Genomic DNA, 19,907 nt, shown 5'->3' with positions numbered 1-19,907 from the left:
CGTAGGAAACATGTCTTTTCTGACGTAGGAAACATGTCTTTTCTGATGTATGAAACGTCTTTTCTGACATATGAAACATGTCTTTTCTGAGTAGAAACATGTCTTTTCTGACGTAGGAAACATGTCTTTTCTGACGTATGAAACATGTCTTTTCTGACGTATGAAACGTCTTTTCTGAGGTATGAAACATGTCTTTTCTGACGTAGGAAACATGTCTTTTCTGACGTATGAAACATGTCTTTTCTGACGTATGAAACGTCTTTTCTGACGTAGGAAACATGTCTTTTCTGACGTAGGAAACATGTCTTTTCTGATGTATGAAACATGTCTTTTCTGACGTAGGAAACATGTCTTTTCTGACGTAGGAAACATGTCTTTTCTGACGTAGGAAACGTCTTTTCTGACGTAGGAAACGTCTTTTCTGACGTAGGAAACATGTCTTTTCTGACATATGAAACGTCTTTTCTGACGTATTAAACGTGTCTTTTCTGACGTAGGAAACATGTCTTTTCTGACGTATGAAACATGTCTTTTCTGACCTAGGAAACATGTCTTTTCTGACGTATGAAACATGTCTTTTCTGATGTATGAAACATGTCTTTTCTGACGTAGGAAACATGTCTTTTCTGACGTATGAAACATGTCTTTTCTGACGTAGGAAACATGTCTTTTCTGACGTATGAAACATGTCTTTTCTGACGTAGGAAACATGTCTTTTCTGACATAGGAAACATGTCTTTTCTGACGTAGGAAACATGTCTTTTCTGACGTATGAAACATGTCTTTTCTGACGTAGGAAACATGTCTTTTCGAACGTAGGAAACATGTCTTTTCTGGCGTAGGAAATGCATTCTCTCTTTTCTGACTGCATTCTTCTCACAATTCACATCCTAGGAGAAGTACGCGCGTCAGGCTTGGTAGATTGTGGCAACAGCGACAAGATGGCTCCTGTAAATGTGTGTGGGTGGGTGACATGTGTAAGACTGTGTGTACTGACCACTGTGCACTGCGATGACGGGCCGGTGGTGCTGTGTGAAGCCGAGACGTGGGGAGCTCTCCTGAGGAGACGGGCTGTCCATCTCTGTCTTCTTTACTCCAGGGGACATGCCTGGACACAGAGACAGAGATACACAGAGGGTGTTACTGACGCCACTGCGACTCCCATAATAATAATGACTGTCTGGTGGAAGATATTGAAAAGACCCCACATTTCATTGCCAAGTTCAATCTGCTACTACACGGCTGTTGTAATGGCAGGAGCTCACCACAGGGTGGCAGGGTGCATTGAGATGACCCAGTCAGTCATTATCAGCTCTGCAGTAAGATGCAGTAAAGCACATACGCTCCAAACTAACTTCCTCATTGGGACGAAACAATAGGATCAGAAACAAGTTTATGTTCTGGTCAGATCTACCTCAAATCACGTTCGCCTAGGTAGATCACTCACATTCCCAAGAGGCCTGCAGTGCCTGATACCCGAGTTGCTTACATGTGCTAAACAAATGGGTCTCTGTTGCAGTGATATTACTGTCCTACTCCTCCGTGTTTAGTTTGCTATCGCACTCTTGTTGATAACAGAATGTGTGCTAGGAACACTTTCTCCACCCAGCTCGGGCCTGTTTTAGATCAGTCTTAAGATTGCACAGCTCTTTCTTTGTTTCCTTCTTTGGAGTTGCAGAGCAGACAGTGTACATGTTGTTGCTGTGCAGTGGAAGAAACAATCTGTCAGTCATGGAGTGATGACTTTGAGGTTTCTCTCTCACACATTATACAGTTATGCCCCTCTAACTCTAATCATTTTCTAAGAAAGAGATGGAGAGAGAGAGCAAGGAGAGAGAGAGAGCAAGGAGAGAGAGAAAGGAGAGAAAGAAAGAAAGAAAGAAAGAAAGAAAGAAAGAAAGAAAGAGAGAGAGGGGGGGAGGGAGAAAAACAGAAAGAGAGAGAGGCTTATCTGACAGCTTCCTCTTCCCCTGTTCTGCCCCAGCCATCCGCCCCTAGCCCTCTGTCTCAGAGCAGAGTGAGTGAGCAAATCACATCTTTTCGGGAATGTCAGAGGGCAGGGGTGCAGATGAGGTTCAACAAGAGACTTGCTCAGAGGATAAACACGCACGTCCGGCTTAGTGCTGGGGGCTAGGCAGGGGCAGCCATTACAGCACTGATGTTAATTACCTGATCACACTAATCTGACTGATCTCCCAGCTCATTCTCCAACCCATACATCTACCTACTGTATTTGACACATTACATTTACATTACAATATCTTGAAAATGTATATCTTTTTTAAAGAAAGTCTACAGAGTGATGGTAGTGCTGCTGTCCAGAGCCACAGCTCTACAGGAGGCCAGGCTTTACCTCCCAATCCAATCCTCACGCTACAGACTGACGCAAGCTTCCCCTGACCTCTTCTACCTGTGGGAATGTGCACAAACATTCCCCTCTCAACCAGTATACCAGTTTCCTCCGACACATTGGTGCGGCTGGCTTCCGGGTTGGATGCGCGCTGTGTTAAGAAGCAGTGCGGCTTGGTTGGGTTGTGTTTCGGAGGACGCATGGCTTTCGGCCTTCGTCTCTCCCGAGCCCGTACGGGAGTTGTAGCGATGAGACAAGATGGTAATTACTAACACTTGGATACCACAAAATTGGGGAGAAAAAGGGGGTAAAAAAAAAAATAATAATAATAATAATAATAATAATTTGGGGGGAGTTCAGTTTGTCCTGTGACACACAAGTGTGTAATGGAAAAAAAAACTTGTTCATTCCCCCTGAGACACCTGCAGGGAGTGCAAGTCACAGCCAGGGTCACCACTGTGCAGTGCCCCTGGAGCAATTAGGGTTAAATGCCTTGTTCAAGGGCACAGCAACAGATGTTTTTCACCTTATCACGTCCGGTATTCGAACCAGCAACCTTTCGGTTACTGGCCCAATGTTCTAACCTCGAGGCTACCAGCCACCTATAAAGAGAAGCTTGTTAGGGCTGTCTAGACAGGAAGAGAGAGAGCACGACATGAGGGCTGGACTAGACTCATACAGGGCCTGTGATGGGGTCGGGCTGGGAGGGAGGGGCCGGCTCTGCTCTTCTGACCTCCACAGCTCTGGTTACAGCATCAGCAGCAAGGGGTGCTCCTGGGGCCAGGGGCCCAGCCGGGGCTACTCTGGCTAACAGCACCACAAAGCCCCGGACACACCACTAGGCCCCTTAACAGGCCACTGGACACTATTAGTGTAGTGTGGAGAGTCCAACACAATTAAACAGCATCACCTCGCAGCATTGATTATATGGGAGGCCTATAAACTCCCTTAACAGCACAAACACACAGTGTGTTAAAATGTTTCATGTGTGTGTGTTAAATACTCAGGTAAAGATGGTGATCCTCTTCCCCCTTTCTGCTGCTAACCCATGGAGAACCGCCTCATGGCTCATACCAATGATGCTGCCGCACGTGTAGTGCACTTACCAGGCAGGCCCCACTCCCTCAGCACATCTACCTGACGATCTGGCACCGCTCTTACCCACACTCAACCACTGGAGCACACTGTGCATGCTGTAACCTACTCCTCCTCTTTTTACCAGAAGCAGGTCAGTGCTGGTGGGGGAGGACAGCCATACTGTACGATACACATATTGAAAGGCATATTGCCATTTCAATATTTAAAATACTGCTTTAAACAATCTTCTTGAAACAATTGCTTGTATCTAGATGAGAGATACACAGTAGCTTTACTGTTTGCTAGATATCTTTGTTAGGAAAACCATTCCATACTAGCAAACTGGTACGTGAGCCTGAGGTGAGAGGAAAGAAAGAAGATAGCTACTGCGACGTTGCATCTGTGGATACTGCTCCAAGGTACCCTGGTCCACTTGGCTTTTTGTCGACTTTCACAAAAAGTGTTGGTTCATGAATTAATTACGACGTCAGGCTCAATTTGGGAAATTTGAAGCCGCGTATTTCGCGGCCAAGGCTTACTGTGCAGCAGTTCATAACATGATATATTTGTCATTTGTTCTTTTGCTCTTTTGCACTGTGTCAGTAGCTTTCAAGGTACCTGAAGTGAAAGTATGGCCTGATATTTCTGCTGTTTTCCCACGGTGATTATGAAAGTTACTTGATACCCGTAATAAAGAAAATTAAAGATGGACACCAGAACTCAGTCACCCTTTGTTATCACTGAAGAGTTGGAGGATAGCCAGTGTCCTCAACATGACAGAATACGTCTGTACTAACTGATGAGCAATAAGCACTGTCCTTGGACAAAACTATACAATATCTAAGACATTGTGTGGATGACCAGAGGGGATGCTCACCTCCTTCCAGGTCTTCCTGCCAGTTGCGGGAGCTGCTAGCCGGGGAGTTGGGAGAGGTGTAGTACTCCCCTCCAGGACTGGTGTCCACATCATCCTCCATGGAGCCCGACTTGTGCCTCTTACTCCTGGATGTCAAACAGAGGGAGAGAAGGAGGAGGAAATAAGGGGAAGGCAATATGAAACATGGAGAGCTCCTGGTGGAAACTGTGTACAGTGTCTAAAGTATGTACACTAAAACTACACCCTCTAAAGTCCATGGCACGCAAAATGGAGCTGTGAAGATGAAACATCATTGAGCAAGCAGACACTGAGTCGAGAGCGCAGAGGTCCCGTAGGCACATCATTTCCGCACGCAGAAATCTTCATTCACGAGCAGAGATTTTTGTTCTGTTTTGTCAAGACTCAGAAGTTACTGAGCTCTCACAAATAAACCACATGCTCACATGGATTTCTCCTCTCACACCCTAAAATCATGCTCTCTACATCTGCAATCTTTTGCTATAATTTTATTACAGGTGAAAATTAGAGCCAATGAACATGGTCGTCACTAGTTAACACTAGGGCTGTTGCGGTGACTGTATTACCGCCACACTGGCAGTCATGAGTCATGACCGCAGTAAAATTCCATGTGACCGCTGAGTCACGGTAATCTCCTTATATGCACTCTGGACAGAGGGTCGGAGAGCCCATGGCATACAGAGTTTGAGCAGAATATCGGGTCTCCCGAGTGGCGCAGTGGTCTAAGGCACTGCATCGCAGTGCTGCGGTGCCTCTACAGCCTGGGGTGTGTCACAGACGGCCATGACCGTAATCCCCATAGGGCGGTGCACAATCGTCACAATGCCATCCGGGTTAGGGGAGGGTTTGGGTGAGGGGCTTTCCTTGGCTATTGCGCTCTAGCGACTCCTTGTGGCGGGACGGGCACCTGCAAGCTGACTTGGTCACCTGTCAAACAGTGTTTCCTCCAACACATTGGTGCGGAGGAAGTGTGTTAAGTGTATGTTAAGAAGTGTGTTAAAAAGCAGCGCAGCTTGGTAGATCATGTTTTGGAGGATGCATGTCTTGACCGAGCCCGTTGGGGAGTTGCAGCGATGAGACAAGATCGGAACTACCAACTGGATACCACGAAATTGGTGAGAAAAAATGTCATAAAAATAAATACATTTGAAAATCATTTTTACAATGGTTTTAGTGGAACATCTCCTCTCGCACAGCGGGAGCACGCTCCTCAAACACTGGTTGATGCTTGGAGTGAAATAAGTGTTGTTATATTTATTTCTCAGCTACCGTGTGACTGGCAGTCTTTTGCATGACAATAACCAGCTGACAAAATTTCATGACCACCACAGCCCTAGTTAACACAGCCACAAAGCCATAATTAGCAGAATACTTTGAGATACAGATTTTATTACTTTTAATCTAGCAGTTTTTCTGCAGTTACAATGAGAGAATGACTAACCATCTTTTCTCTCTCCATCCCTTTCTCCACCCAGGCCCACTTTCACTATGCAGTGGATAAGTTATTCTCTGCTTAGCTGACAGAGATAGGAGATACTCTGTTTAAAGTACCTTGGCTCTCCACTATGCACAGCACTCTGGGGATTTCCTAAAACATGACTTGTACCCGTAACTTAGTGGTACTGAGAGTTCCTCTAATTGCTTTGACGTTGAATGGAGTCATTGTTGTTAGGACATTTGTCAAGTAGAGAGGATGACATGTTATTGACTTTGACCATCTGCTGTCTATTTGGTTAGAACAATGGTTCTATACAGAGGATGGCTCTATACGGAATGTGTACAAGCAGTGTAGGTAAGGGATGAAGCTCTCCAGATGAGGGTTGGGCATGGAATGACAGCAGGCTGTTTAATACTGAGCCATACTGACTGACGAGTGGCGTGGACTGGTACAACTCGCCTCAGTCCCACATAGTATGTTATCATTTATTTGGCTCAATTATTATCCATAGTTGCCTCTTTTAAAACCACATTGTGCCTTACACAAACTGGCACATATGTATCCCTCCACAACTCAGCACATACAGTTTGTATCCCTCCACAGCTCAGCACATACAGTTTGTATCCCTCCACAACTCAGGACATACAGTTTGTATCCCTCCACAACTCAGCACATACAGTTTGTATCCCTCCACAACTCAGGACATACAGTTTGTATCCCTCCACAACTCAGGACATACCGTTTGTATCCCTCTACAACTCAGCACATATAGTGTGTATCCCTCTACAACTCAGCACATATAGTGTGTATCCCTCCACAACTCAGCACATACAGTTTGTATCCCTCCACAACTCAGGACATACAGTTTGTATCCCTCCACAACTCAGCACATACAGTTTGTATTCCTCCACAACTCAGGACATACCGTTTGTATCCCTCCACAACTCAGGACATACAGTTTGTATCCCTCCACAACTCAGGACATACAGTTTGTATCCCTCCACAACTCAGGACATACCGTTTGTATCCCTCCACAACTCAGGACATACAGTTTGTATCCCTCCACAACTCAGGACATACAGTTTGTATCCCTCCACAACTCAGGACATACCGTTTGTATCCCTCCACAACTCAGGACATACAGTTTGTATCCCTCCACAACTCAGCACATACAGTTTGTATCCCTCCACAACTCAGGACATACAGTTTGTATCCCTCCACAACTCAGCACATACAGTTTGTATCCCTCCACAACTCAGGACATACAGTTTGTATCCCTCCACAACTCAGGACATACAGTTTGTATCCCTCCACAACTCAGGACATACAGTTTGTATCCCTCCACAACTCAGGACATACAGTTTGTATCTCTCCACAACTCAGCACATACAGTTTGTATCCCTCCACAACTCAGGACATACAGTTTGTGTCCCTCCACAACTCAGGACATACAGTTTGTATCTCTCCACAACTCAGCACATACAGTTTGTATCCCTCCACAACTCAGGACATACAGTTTGTGTCCCTCCACAACTCAGGACATACAGTTTGTGTCCCTCCACAACTCAGGACATATGTATCCCTCCACAACTCAGGACATACAGTTTGTGTCCCTCCACAACTCAGGACATATGTATCCCTCCATCTTCCACAGTGGAGTCCTGACCAGGGGCATCAAACTCCAATGTCTATGTACCCGTTGTGCTGGCATAGTTACTGGACCAGTGGGAGGAGGTGATGCGTCCCATCTCAAACATTTCCTCCATCTTGGATCCTGGTAAACACACACCTAGTCTTGCTCTCTGTGTATGGTTGATGTGCGTGAGAGTAATGGGTCTGTATATGCAAGTGTAGTGTGTAGTGTAGGATATACAGTACGTGTTGTGTATATGAGTCTACAGTACTATGAGTCTGTATACACCTTGCATTACAGGCCCGTGTTTTGTTTGCATACACTTTTCTTGCGTGTGATTTAGTGCAGTGTTTTGTTATCTCCCTCCCCCTCTCTCTCTCGTCTGCTCAGATATGTGGTGCTCTCCAGACCAGTGTTTCTAGGCGGGGATGGACTACACTGTTCCTCTGAGCTTGCCCCTCTACTCTGCACTCAGTGATGTCCAGTGCCCATGCATTGACTCGGTTAGTTCCCACACACACACACACTGTTAAACACCTAGACACAACTGAGACGTTTGTGTAAATCAAGCATTGATGTCACCTGAATAAAAATTCAAGCTACAGGATTTTAAGTTGGGATTCAGCCCTTCGACTCTATACTAAATCTACTTCAATCCTCTGTATCTTTCTGTCTTCTCTACAGATTGTGCTGATGCCCCACTGTAAGAACCTGGAGATCTTCACTGGTTCTGAGGGAGGGGACGTGGCCACCAACAGTGCCTGGGACACGTTCCAGCATTACCGCTGTCTGGAGAACAGCCAGAGCTTGGTCAAGACCTTCTCCAACTCCATCTAGCCTATCAGCTGCACCAAGGAGCTAGAGGTATGGCACCTTAAACATACCTGTATGCTCATCTATCTGTTTCTTCTGACGAAGGGCCTGGATTGTACGCCTCTGCTCAAATCAAATCAAATTGTATTGGTCACATACACATATTTAGAGGATGTTATTGTGTGTGTAGCGAAATGCTTGTGTTCCTAGCTCCAAAAGTGCAGTAGTATCTAACAATTCACAACAATACACACACATTTAAAAGTAAAAGAATGGAATTAAAAAATATATAATTATTAGGACGAGCAATGTTGGAGTGGCATTGACTAAAATACAGTAGAATACAGAATATACATATGAGATGAGTAAAACAGTATGTAAACATTAAAGTGATTAGGCGGCAGGTAGCCTAGTGGTTAGCGCAACCAAAAGGTTGCTGGATCGAATCCCTGAGCTGATAAGGTAAAAATCTGTTGTACTGCCCGTGAGCAAGGCAGTTAACCCACTGTTCCCCGGGAGCCGTGGATGTTGAGTAAGGCAGCCCCCCGCACCTCTCTGGTTCAGAGGTGTTGGTTTAAAAATCAAATCAAATCAAATTTTATTTGTCAAATTTTATTTGTATTTGTTTATTTGCTTGTGCTTCTAGTTCCGACAATGCAGTAATAACCAACAAGTAATCTAACTAACAATTCCAAAACTACTGTCTTATACACAGTGTAAGGGGATAAAGAATATGTACATAAGGATATATGAATGAGTGATGGTACAGAGCAGCATAGGCAAGATACAGTAGATGGTATCGAGTACAGTATATACATATGAGATGAGTATGTAAACAAAGTGGCATAGTTAAAGTGGCTAGTGATACATGTATTACATAAGGATGCAGTCGATGATATAGAGTACAGTATATACGTATGCATATGAGATGAATAATGTAGGGTAAGTAACATTATATAAGGTAGCATTGTTTAAAGTGGCTAGTGATATATTTACATCATTTCCCATCAATTCCCATTATTAAAGTGGCTGGAGTTGAGTCAGTGTCAGTGTCAGTGTGTTGGCAGCAGCCACTCAATGTTAGTGGTGGCTGTTTAACAGTCTGATGGCCTTTAGATAGAAGCTGTTTTTCAGTCTCTCGGTCCCAGCTTTGATGCACCTGTACTGACCTCGCCTTCTGGATGATAGCGGGGTGAACAGGCACTGGCTCGGGTGGTTGATGTCCTTGATGATCTTTATGGCCTTCCTGTAACATCGGGTGGTGTAGGTGTCCTGGAGGGCAGGTAGTTTGCCCCCCGGTGATGCATTGTGCAGACCTCACTACCCTCTGGAGAGCCTTACGGTTGTGGGCGGAGCAGTTGCCGTACCAGGCGGTGATACAGCCCGCCAGGATGCTCTCGATTGTGCATCTGGAGAAGTTTGTGAGTGCTTTTGGTGACAAGCCGAATTTCTTCAGCCTCCTGAGGTTGAAGAGGCGCTACTGCGCCTTCTTCACGATGCTGTCTGTGTGAGTGGACCAATTCAGTTTGTCTGTGATGTGTATGCCGAGGAACTTAAAACTTGCTACCCTCTCCACTACTGTTCCATCGATGTGGATAGGGGGTGTTCCCTCTGCTGTTTCCTGAAGTCCACAATCATCTCCTTAGTTTTGTTGACGTTGAGTGTGAGGTTATTTTCCTGACACCACACTCCGAGGGCCCTCACCTCCTCCCTGTAGGCCGTCTCGTCGTTGTTGGTAATCAAGCCTACCACTGTTGTGTCGTCCGCAAACTTGATGATTGAGTTGGAGGCGTGCGTGGCCACGCAGTCGTGGGTGAACAGGGAGTACAGGAGAGGGCTCAGAACACACCCTTGTGGGGCCCCAGTGTTGAGGATCAGCGGGGTGGAGATGTTGTTGCCTACCCTCAACACCTGGGGGTGGTCCGTCAGGAAGTCCAGTACCCAGTTGCACAGGGCGGGGTCAGGGTCTCGAGCTTGATGACGAGCTTGATGACGTAAATGTGGAAGACACATTTCAGTTGAGGGCATTCAGTTGTACTCCTGACTAGGTTTCCTCCTTTCCCTAGTGTTCCATTTAAAGTGACCAGTGATTCCATATCTATGTACATAGGGCAGCAGCCTCTAAGGTGTAGGATTGAGTTACTGGGTGGTAGCTGGCTAGTGATGACTATTTAACAGTCTGATGGCCTTGAGATTGAAGCTGTTTTTCAGACTCTCGGCCCCAGCTTTGATGCACCAGTACTGACCTCGCCTTCTGGATGATAGCGGGGTGAACAGGCCGTGACTCGGGTGGTTGATGTCCTTGATGATCTTCCTGTGACATCGGGCGGCTGTAGGTGTCCTGGAGGGCAGGCAATGTGCCTCCGGTGATGCACTGGGCAGACTGCACCACCCTCCAGTGGTTTTGGGCAGAGAAGTTGCCGTATCAGGCGGTTATACAGCCCAATTTTGCATCTATAAAAGTTTGTGTGGGTCTTAGGGGCCAAGCCAAATTTCTTCAGCCTCCTGGGATTAGGAACTGTTGTGCCTTCTTCACCACACTGTCTGTGTGGGTGGACCATTTCAGAATGTCAGTACGCCGAGGAACTTGCAGCTCTTCACCTTTCCACTGTGGTCCCGTCGATGTGGATAGGGGCGTGCTCCCACATAGTGACGTCTGACATTCCATATTGAGGCAAACATGTCACTGATCTGTGCTATTTTATCTTTCCTCGATTTCTTGCATCCTTTTTACGTGCCTCCTTCTAAAACACCATCAGAGGAGAGGACCCTAGGTTCCTCGCCTCAGACCTCCAATCGGTTTTCAGAAACATTTGAGTAGAGAGGAAGTGAGGAGTTAAACTGAGATTAATTGGGACAGAGCTCGTGTCATTGTTTTAGGTGAAATCTGACCTTGAATGATACATTTTATCGGTTTGCAGCACATATATCTTTGTTCTACTTGTGCTCTTTCCCCAGATGGCTCTGAATTGCTGATAACTGATCTGAGACTCCCTATACATTTTGACTCCTGTATTACTGCCTGTACTCAATACAACTTCCAATGCCAAATTGAAATAATTTGATAGACAATGGTAGTTTGCAATCAGACAATTACTATAAAACTAATTTGTTTTCCTCAGTTAAATGTTTGGTGAATGCATGCCGTTGCTTTGTCCTCAGTCCTACTTCGAATGCTGTGTGTATCCTGATGACATGTTAACCTGGGTTTAGCTGGTTAATGAAATCAGTTTACATTCTATTATTTGGCACTAGTTCTGTTCTGTTAATGTAGCAGGTTCTGCCCCCTGAAATCCAATCGAGAAAAACATTTGAATTGAAACCCAAAGGTTCCAAGACCTGAGCAATTTGAGAGTGAGAACTTGACAAAGACCGATGACTATTGTTAGAGGACAATTTGATGCTTTCACATTTATTTTGTACACGTTTGAACCATGTTTCTTTGTTACAGTTCTATATTTTTTGATTCAGACATTTTCCTTTTAGATCTGCGGCAATGATGTTCTGCTCGCTCAAAGTAACACTTGCAAGCTCTCCACTGGCCTGTCCGCTCGCAGGCACATCCTCTCCTCTCTCCACTGGCCTGTCCGCTCGCAGGCACATCCTCTGCTCTCTCCACTGGCCTGTCCGCTCGCAGGCGCATCCTCTGCTCTCTCCACTGGCCTGTCCGCACGCGGGCACATCCTCTGCTCTCTCCACTGGCCTGTCCGCTCGCGGGCACATCCTCTGCTCTCTCCACTGGCCTGTCCGCTCGCGGGCACATCCTCTGCTCTCTCCACTGGCCTGTCCGCTCGCGGGTGCATCCTCTGCTCTCTCCACTGGCCTGTCCGCTCGCGGGCACATCCTCTGCTCTCTCCACTGGCCTGTCCGCTCGCGGGTGCATCCTCTGCTCTCTCCACTGGCCTGTCCGCTCGCGGGTGCATCCTCTGCTCTCTCCACTGGCCTGTCCGCTCGCGGGTGCATCCTCTGCCCGCAGGAACCATCCTCTGCGCTCTTGATTAAACGTTTGCTGGCTCAATGATGTTTAATATTACTCGACATCGTCATTTCGTGCACAATGGACTTTAGAGGCTGATTTGACACGATAGCACGCACACACACACACACACACACACACACACACACACACACACACACACACACACACACACACACACACACACACACACACACACACACACACACACAGTACACAAGTGGGTCAAAAACAGCAACCTGAAGATGACCGGTAGAAAACTGAGTAGCTCCAGGACCCTCAGGTAAACCAGCTCATTTACAGTCTCATTTTGTCCCAGCTTTACTTGCCTTTTACAGTGACAAATTACACAATAAATCACTGCTGGTGTTTTGGCAGTGGTGTACACGTCCAGATAAATCACAGTCTGCAGTCACCTGAGGAACAGCCATTGTTCTTTTAGTTAAAGTGTTGTGCTTTCAGCAAAAGGACACTGCTCTCTGTGCACCCATGGAAAAAAAACACAGTCTTCCTCTCAAGTGGTGTCACATCCAGCCATTCATTTATGCAAGGCTCGTGTTAACCTGGAATGTATTTGAACAATCTGAATGTGAGTGTATTCACAGGGTAGAGTAATATCAACATTAATTCAAGAAGTGTACGGTGCCGCGAGTTTATGCCTTTGTAGTGTATGCAGTCTGTTCATTTCCAGTCTAGATTGTGTGCATGTGTGTGTTTTGGGGCTGGTACTGACCCGCTGGAGGAGGTACTAGGCAGGGTTCTCCTCATGCCCACCCCTGAGGGGTTGAGGTCGTAGGCCAGGTGCCCCTGCAGCTCCCCCAGGGAGAAGTTAGGGCCTGCCCCGGTCACCACCGGAGCTGCATGCAACAAACACACAGAGGGGACAGGTCAGTCAGGGGAGGAACATGTCACACACTGTACATTACTGTCAATTAAACATGCAATTATCCATGGAATCATACTCAAACATCAGCTTAGAGGACATGTAGCACCATCCTCAAGCTCACTCATACATCACCGCTGAAGAATTGTGTCGCTGTGTGAGCAAAGATATTGTGTTGTATCTGTGTGCCTTTCTCTGTAACAGCTCCAAAGAGTGGACAATCCCAGCTGCAGTCTGCTACCATACTTCAACGCTCAGGACAAGAGCAGGAGAATGTGGAATGATGGGTCTGGGGCTGTGTAGCCATCTATCAGCCTTTACCCCATTTCCCCTCTCAGGTTTCCACTATGGTACTTTATATATCCATGTGCATTAATGGCTGCCTGCTGCTGTGCTGTGGTCTGGCTGGAGTGGACAGAGATGTTGTTGCACTATACTACACTTGTATGTACTGTATTGTACCGAGCAGTGGGGCGACACAGTGAGCTCGGAGAACAATGGCCCATTTGTTAGGGCAGGTATGCTTATTAACAGTGGGATGGCGTCACTACAGATCCCCCGGCGATCAATCTCTCTCTGACTACACACTGTACTGAGACGCTGGAGAACACAACACAAAAGGAGGATTCATGGATCTCCAGTGTAGTAATTCCCTCACATGCATCTTACAGGAACCTCTGGCCAAAGAAGAGTAACCAGGGAGGGAACTGAACACAGGCAGGGGTGGTTGAAAGCATAGAAATTGAATTATTAGAACAGGAATCCCCATTCATGTGAGGGATTCTATTTCTATAGTTGAGCTGGATAGCTGTGGTGATGTAAACAAGCTCAGTAATTACAACACATTCTGCTCTGTTTAATTACACTGGTAAAGTAGGTCAGTGGAGAATTCATCCTTTCTAAAAGGCGGCTAATGTCTCCTAGGATATGCATCCCACATGAGGCCTGGGTAAATAGTGGAGTGCACTTAAAAGTAACCGATTAGTTAAATAAGCTAATTATGTAGTCTAAAATCTAAATCAACGCCTCTTGGGGGCAAAACGCGAGCATCAATATTAGGGTAAATACATGATACAAGTGTTGTGGAGTTTTGACATGAAAACCAAATGTGAATGTGTCACATAAACAGAGGTGCAGGTGATAGTTCTTATAGCATAGCGCCATGGGCAGCTGAGGATTTGGGGAGTCGGGGGGTGAATCTGAACTAGCAGTCTTTTCCCCAGGGGAGGCCAGCTGGCAGGTGGTTATTTGAAGTCTTTAACTTCTACATTTATTCCAATTAGTCAGTCAAAATGCCACATGGAAAACAGAGAGCCAGTTTGACAGGTGTAATGTGAAAACAGAGTGTCACGGTCGTCATAAGGAGGAGACCAAGGCGCAGCGTGATAAGTGTACATTCTCATTTATCAAACTAATGCAACACTGAACAAACCGTGAAGCAATATGACTAGTGCGAACAGGCAACTAAACAGAATAATAACCCACAAAACCAAAATGGAAAATGGCAACCTAAATAGGATCCCCAATCAGAGACAACGATAAACAGCTGCCTCTGATTGGGAACCAATTCAGGCCACCATAGACCTACATATACCTAGACATACTAAAACCCCATAGAATTACAAAAACCCTAGACAGGACAAAAACACCTAGACAATACAAAAACTAAACCAACCACCCGTATCACACCCTGACCTAACCAAAATAATAAAGAAAACAAAGATAACTAAGGTCAGATCGTGACACAGAGAGCCAGTTTGACAGGTGTAATGTCAAAACAGAGAGCCAGTTTGACAGGTGTAATGTCAAAACAGAGAGCCAGTTTGACAGGTGTAATGTCAAAACAGAGAGCCAGTTTGACAGGTGTAATGTCAAAACAGAGAGCCAGTTTGACAGGTGTAATGTCAAAACAGAGAGCCAGTTTGACAGGTGTAATGTCAAAACAGAGAGTCAGTTTGACAGGTGTAATGTCAAAACAGAGAGCCAGTTTGACAGGTGTAATGTCAAAACAGAGAGCCAGTTTGACAGGTGTAATGTCAAAACAGAGAGCCAGTTTGACAGGTGTAATGTGAAATGTGTTCCCTATGCATCATAATAACTCACTCATTTAGGTTAGATAATTATAGCTACAGCATTCTACATCAGCTGTGTGTGTGTGTGTGTGTGTGTGTGTGTGTGTGTGTGTGTGTGTGTGTGTGTGTGTGTGTGTGTGTGTGTGTGTGTGTGTAAGGTGTTATCAGCTTTCTGTTCCCTCAAGATCAAAAAGTAGACTGAGGTAAAAACAAGGCTGACAAGTCCATCTGCGGCAGCAGCCGGGGGATATCCCTTCTGGCTTTTGCTAGCAAGGTCCTGGCCAAGGTGATGCTACACAGGCTGGTGAAAAACATCACAGAGGAACTGCTGCCAGAGTCACAGTGCGGCTTCAAAAAGAACAGGAGACGGTCGACATGATATTCACAGCACAGCAACTCTAGGAGAAGTACCGTGAACAACATCAGGACCTTTTCATGACCTTTGTCGACCTCTCCAAGGCCTTCGACACTGTGAGCAGGGAACTACTATGGGGCATTCTACTTAAATTTGGCTGTCCAGACAAATGTGTCAACATCCTTTTCCAGTTCTATGATGGCATGATGGCATAAGAGGGCAGGAGTCAGTGCCCTTTGGAGTAAGCATCAGTGTGAGACAGGGCTGTGTGCTGGCACCTGTCCTCTTTAACATCTTCCTCCTATGTGTCACCCAGCTCCTTCACAAGGAGCTTGAGGACAGCAGCGGGGATGCAGTGGACTTCAGGATGGATGGAAACCTATTCAACATCAGGAGGCTCCAAGCAACCACCAAGGCTTCGGCTGATGACTGTGCTCTTGTGATCCACACTCTGGAAGACGTTTAGTCCGTCCTTGTAATGGCTGTGAGGGTCTGTAGCAGGATGGGACTGTCTATCAACACCACGAAGACAGAGGTGGTCTGTCAATGGAGATCCGGCCCTCTACCCACCATGCCTGTCTTCACCATTGAACATAAATCACTGACAATAGTGACATAGGACAACAATCCTTGGTATCAGACGGATGCCGCTACTGACCACACTGGACTGGCCTGAGGCTGCAGGGGAACTCACTGCTCTGGACTGTGCTGACCACTCTGTCTCCCATTCCATGTACCAGAATGCTGCCATTGGCGAGAACATTCTCACCTTTACTGTTAAGGCAAGGCTGCAAGTTACATATACCAACACAATATAATCTAGCACTCTGGTACCCATTTTTTATTCTACATAAGTCAAATCTAATGCCCATGTTGTGAATGGCTTCTGTTCATACAAGGATTTGTACATTGCTAGACATGACTGCCTTATTGACCTGATCGCCAGCGAGGTGAGACGTCTCACCAACAGCACACATGCAGAAACATTCTAGTGTAAAGGGAAGCTGGTTTGATGTTCATGTGTTTTCCTGTGTGCCAAATACGCCAGATATTGTTGTTGTGGGGGGAGGTAAGGAAGAGGTGCTCATTTTGGAAGTGGTCTGCTCATTTTACGGCTACATGGAGCAGGCCTTTGCCAAGAAGCTGCGGAAGTATCCGCCTCTCGCGGCACTCTTGGACAGCCTCGGGTGGAGGTACAAGAAGGCGGTGCTGATACTTGGCCACGTACACAGGCCTGCAGTGCGTGGTCTCCAGATGGTGGGCCTGACAAAAACTAGGGCAAAGCAATTGGCTTTGTACTACTCTGTTTCGGTTGTCGTGGGCAGCCAAGCTGTTTGGAGAAGGATTGGCTTCCTGTACATTTTGAGTGCCATGAATACAGGGACCTTTGAAATGTTTTGATCCTTTTTTTTGTAGTGGATTCAAATAAAGTATTTCAAATCGGTGTGTGAGTGAATGTACGCTCATCAGAGCTTGTCGTTCATACTGAAGAGCATTTATTTTGAATGAAAGATGAAGACCCTTCGGAGAAAGGCATTATCACTGTGGAAACCGAAAGCGTGATCAATTACATATGACAGATGGGTGAGCTTCTCTCCCTTCAGCTCCCTTCACTTGCGCTGCCTTTCAAATCTGATTAAACTCCAATTCTAAACATAATGAAATAACGTATGTAAATGATGACTCAGATTGGAGGGTAAGTGAATAGGGGTCTCAGGTGGTGACTAGTGGGGTCTGTGTGGCTGGGAGACGATGGTTATTCAAACAAAGTGATTAGAGGCTGGCCATGTGGGGGCTGTGTTAATGTGGCCCTAATTCACTAACGCCAGGCCTGGTGAGCACAGCATCCCCAGCCAATCACAAAGCTCAAAGCACACAGCACAGAACACGCAGCCTTGGCATTGTGAGTAGAACATATTAAATGGATAAAACATCTGCACAATCCACAATCCACCATGAGACAGATAAAACAACATGAGTGATGAGGAAGTCCTAAATAATGTCATCCTAAAGCCCTATGATCTGATTCCCGGTCAGAAATCATATTGAGTGTCTGATGGGGTGTAGACAGTAAGGAGGGGTTTACTCTGCATGTTGACTGTGATTAATGCTGTAAGTGGATTACGTTAGTATCTCCCGCAATCCTGGACCTGGATGTTCCCTACCATCTGTGTCACCTCGGCTGTTATACTATCCACGTGTTCCCTACCATCTGTGTCACCTCGGCTGTTATACTATCCACGTGTTCCCTACCATCTGTGTCACCTCGGCTGTTATACTATCCACGTGTTCCCTACCATCTGTGTCACCTCGGCTGTTATACTATCCACGTGTTCCCTACCATCTGTGTCACCTCGGCTGTTATACTATCCACGTGTTCCCTACCATCTGTGTCACCTCGGCTGTTATACTATCCACGTGTTCCCTACCATCTGTGTCACCTCGGCTGTTATACTATCCATGTGTTTCCTACCTCTGTGTATCCATCTGATGGGGTTACGGTTGAACAGCAGTAGTAGAACAGGCAGCAATGTAGAGACTAGGAGCTGAGCTACTGAGGGGAGCAGAGTGACTGCTGCCAGAGAGGCTGGGAGTTTCCACCCGCTGCCTGAGGGCCAGAGTTTGTGAGCTAGCTCATTTTTCACGGAAGAGGGCTGTCAGAACTTGAATCACCATAGTTTATGTGACACATGTCCAGCTCCTAAGCATGTTGCTGTGTAAGTTATGGGAGTTATAAGGAAAGGAGCCACACATGACGTTTTAAGAATGAACGGTAACAAAAAAGATGATATTGCACCAACACACTCTGTCCATCCATTCAACCACAAATATATTTAAAAAACACACGCAGCTAAATAAAAGGTGTAAATTCTTACTTCTGGACACTTGCACCAGCTCTGCTACATTAAAAACTCCTGATGTCACAAAGCTTTCCTGAAACTCAGGAGCATCTGGAAAACACAGAGATGAGTCACCATGGAGAGTTCTGTGATATAATACAACAAACATTACAGTAACTTCTCACTTTTAAGAGACATCACAAGACAAAGACACAACACATGGCAGAGTATCAGCAAGCCAGTAAAGCACATGCCCATAATGTTTGAGCCTAACAGCAACTTGGAATGTATTGGATTCCAAATATTACAGTGAAAGGTATTGCGTGTGCTAGATGAATAACGAGCTCAGTGCTTATGTCACTCTCTGGCAGTGTGTAAATGTGTATGAATATGTCATTGTGTGTTGGTATTTGGATGTGTGTGCGAGTCGATGGGGCCCCTTACCCATGGTGGCAGCTCGGCTATCCTCCTGATCTGACCCAATACCTGTGCGTGGGCTACTGCTCTGCTCTGACTCTGAAGAGAGGGAAGGAAAGGAAGAGAGAGGGGGGAGAAAGAGAGAAACAGGGGGTGGGGGGGATATATAAGTCTAAACCCAACATAATTGGTTTCAGTTTCTACCATGTAAAAGGCTCATTTGAGGGTGATTAAGTAGTTAGAAACAGTCTACAAAAATGAACACATTTAGTGAGGAATAATGGGACAAATATCAAATAAGCACTATATTGATGTAAAAGTTTATAGATAGTGCTAAAGCTATTATAACCAGTGTGGTTTCAGAAAAATAAATTGGCCTGCCACAAAAATGTGAAACATGATCCAAATCGCTCATTATAAAACTGCCTTGTTTGGCAAGTCTAAATAGATTCTCAATGTTTTTATTTATTTAACTAGGCAAGTCAGTTAAGAACAAATTCTTATTTACAAAGACAGCCTAGGGACAGCGGGTTAACTGCAGAACAACAGATTTGTACATTGTCAGCTCAGGGATTTGATCTTCCAACCTTTCGGTTACTAGTCCAACACTCTAATCACTAGGCTACCTGCAGCCTCAACAATTATGCACTGCCCTATGGGACTCCCAATCACGGCCGGTTGTGATACAGCCTGGAATCGAACCAGGGTGTCTGTAGTGGCGCCTCAAGCACTGAGATGCTGTGCCTTAGACTGCAGCGCCACTCGGCAGGCTAATCTTTTTGTTCTGCCAAAATGTACACTCAATAAAGCAACACAACAATGGCAAGGCCACACAATCCAATACAATCTACTTTTATATCTGCTTAACCTGGCAAACGCAGATAATACAAGCTAAATAAATAGAGTGCAGTACAAACCAGAATGGGGATTCTTAGTGCGAAATCACAGCATACTAGATTTACCACAAAGAGTCAAAGGGAACAGCGGTAGAAATGTAAAAGTAAATAAATAGGGCCCTCCTCTATCAGATGGGCATGATTCCACTAGCCGATCAAAGCCACACACATTCCACAAGTTGGAGTTTAGAGTCTGTGGAGAGAGCGCCTCGACGTAATCTTCACACTGACTCCCCCATCAGTAGAACGAGCACCCAACTTC

At 45.8% G+C, this 19,907-nt stretch overlaps 1 protein-coding gene across 7 annotated transcripts in view; it reads right to left on the bottom strand.

Moving 5' to 3' along the window:
* LOC112243585 (nuclear factor I/C) overlaps positions 1–19,907 on the bottom strand; it is a 127,335-nt gene that overhangs the window by 16,473 nt on the left and 90,955 nt on the right. For 6 of the 7 annotated variants that reach the window (XM_042310820.1, XM_042310771.1, XM_042310684.1 and 3 more), the window contains exons 3-7: positions 18,777–18,848; positions 18,369–18,443; positions 12,916–13,039; positions 4,305–4,429; positions 998–1,108 (exon numbers count right to left, since the gene is read on the bottom strand). In XM_042310820.1, the coding sequence (XP_042166754.1) occupies positions 998–1,108; positions 4,305–4,429; positions 12,916–13,039; positions 18,369–18,443; positions 18,777–18,848 (507 nt within the window). The remainder of the gene's footprint in view (positions 1–997; positions 1,109–4,304; positions 4,430–12,915; positions 13,040–18,368; positions 18,444–18,776; positions 18,849–19,907) is intronic. The other variant, XM_042310894.1, reaches the window with a different exon arrangement.

This window comes from Oncorhynchus tshawytscha, linkage group LG01 (genome assembly GCF_018296145.1).
Source record: "Oncorhynchus tshawytscha isolate Ot180627B linkage group LG01, Otsh_v2.0, whole genome shotgun sequence".
Classification (NCBI taxonomy): Eukaryota; Metazoa; Chordata; class Actinopteri; order Salmoniformes; family Salmonidae; genus Oncorhynchus; species Oncorhynchus tshawytscha.
This window is presented reverse-complemented; position numbering and strand designations above follow the sequence as displayed.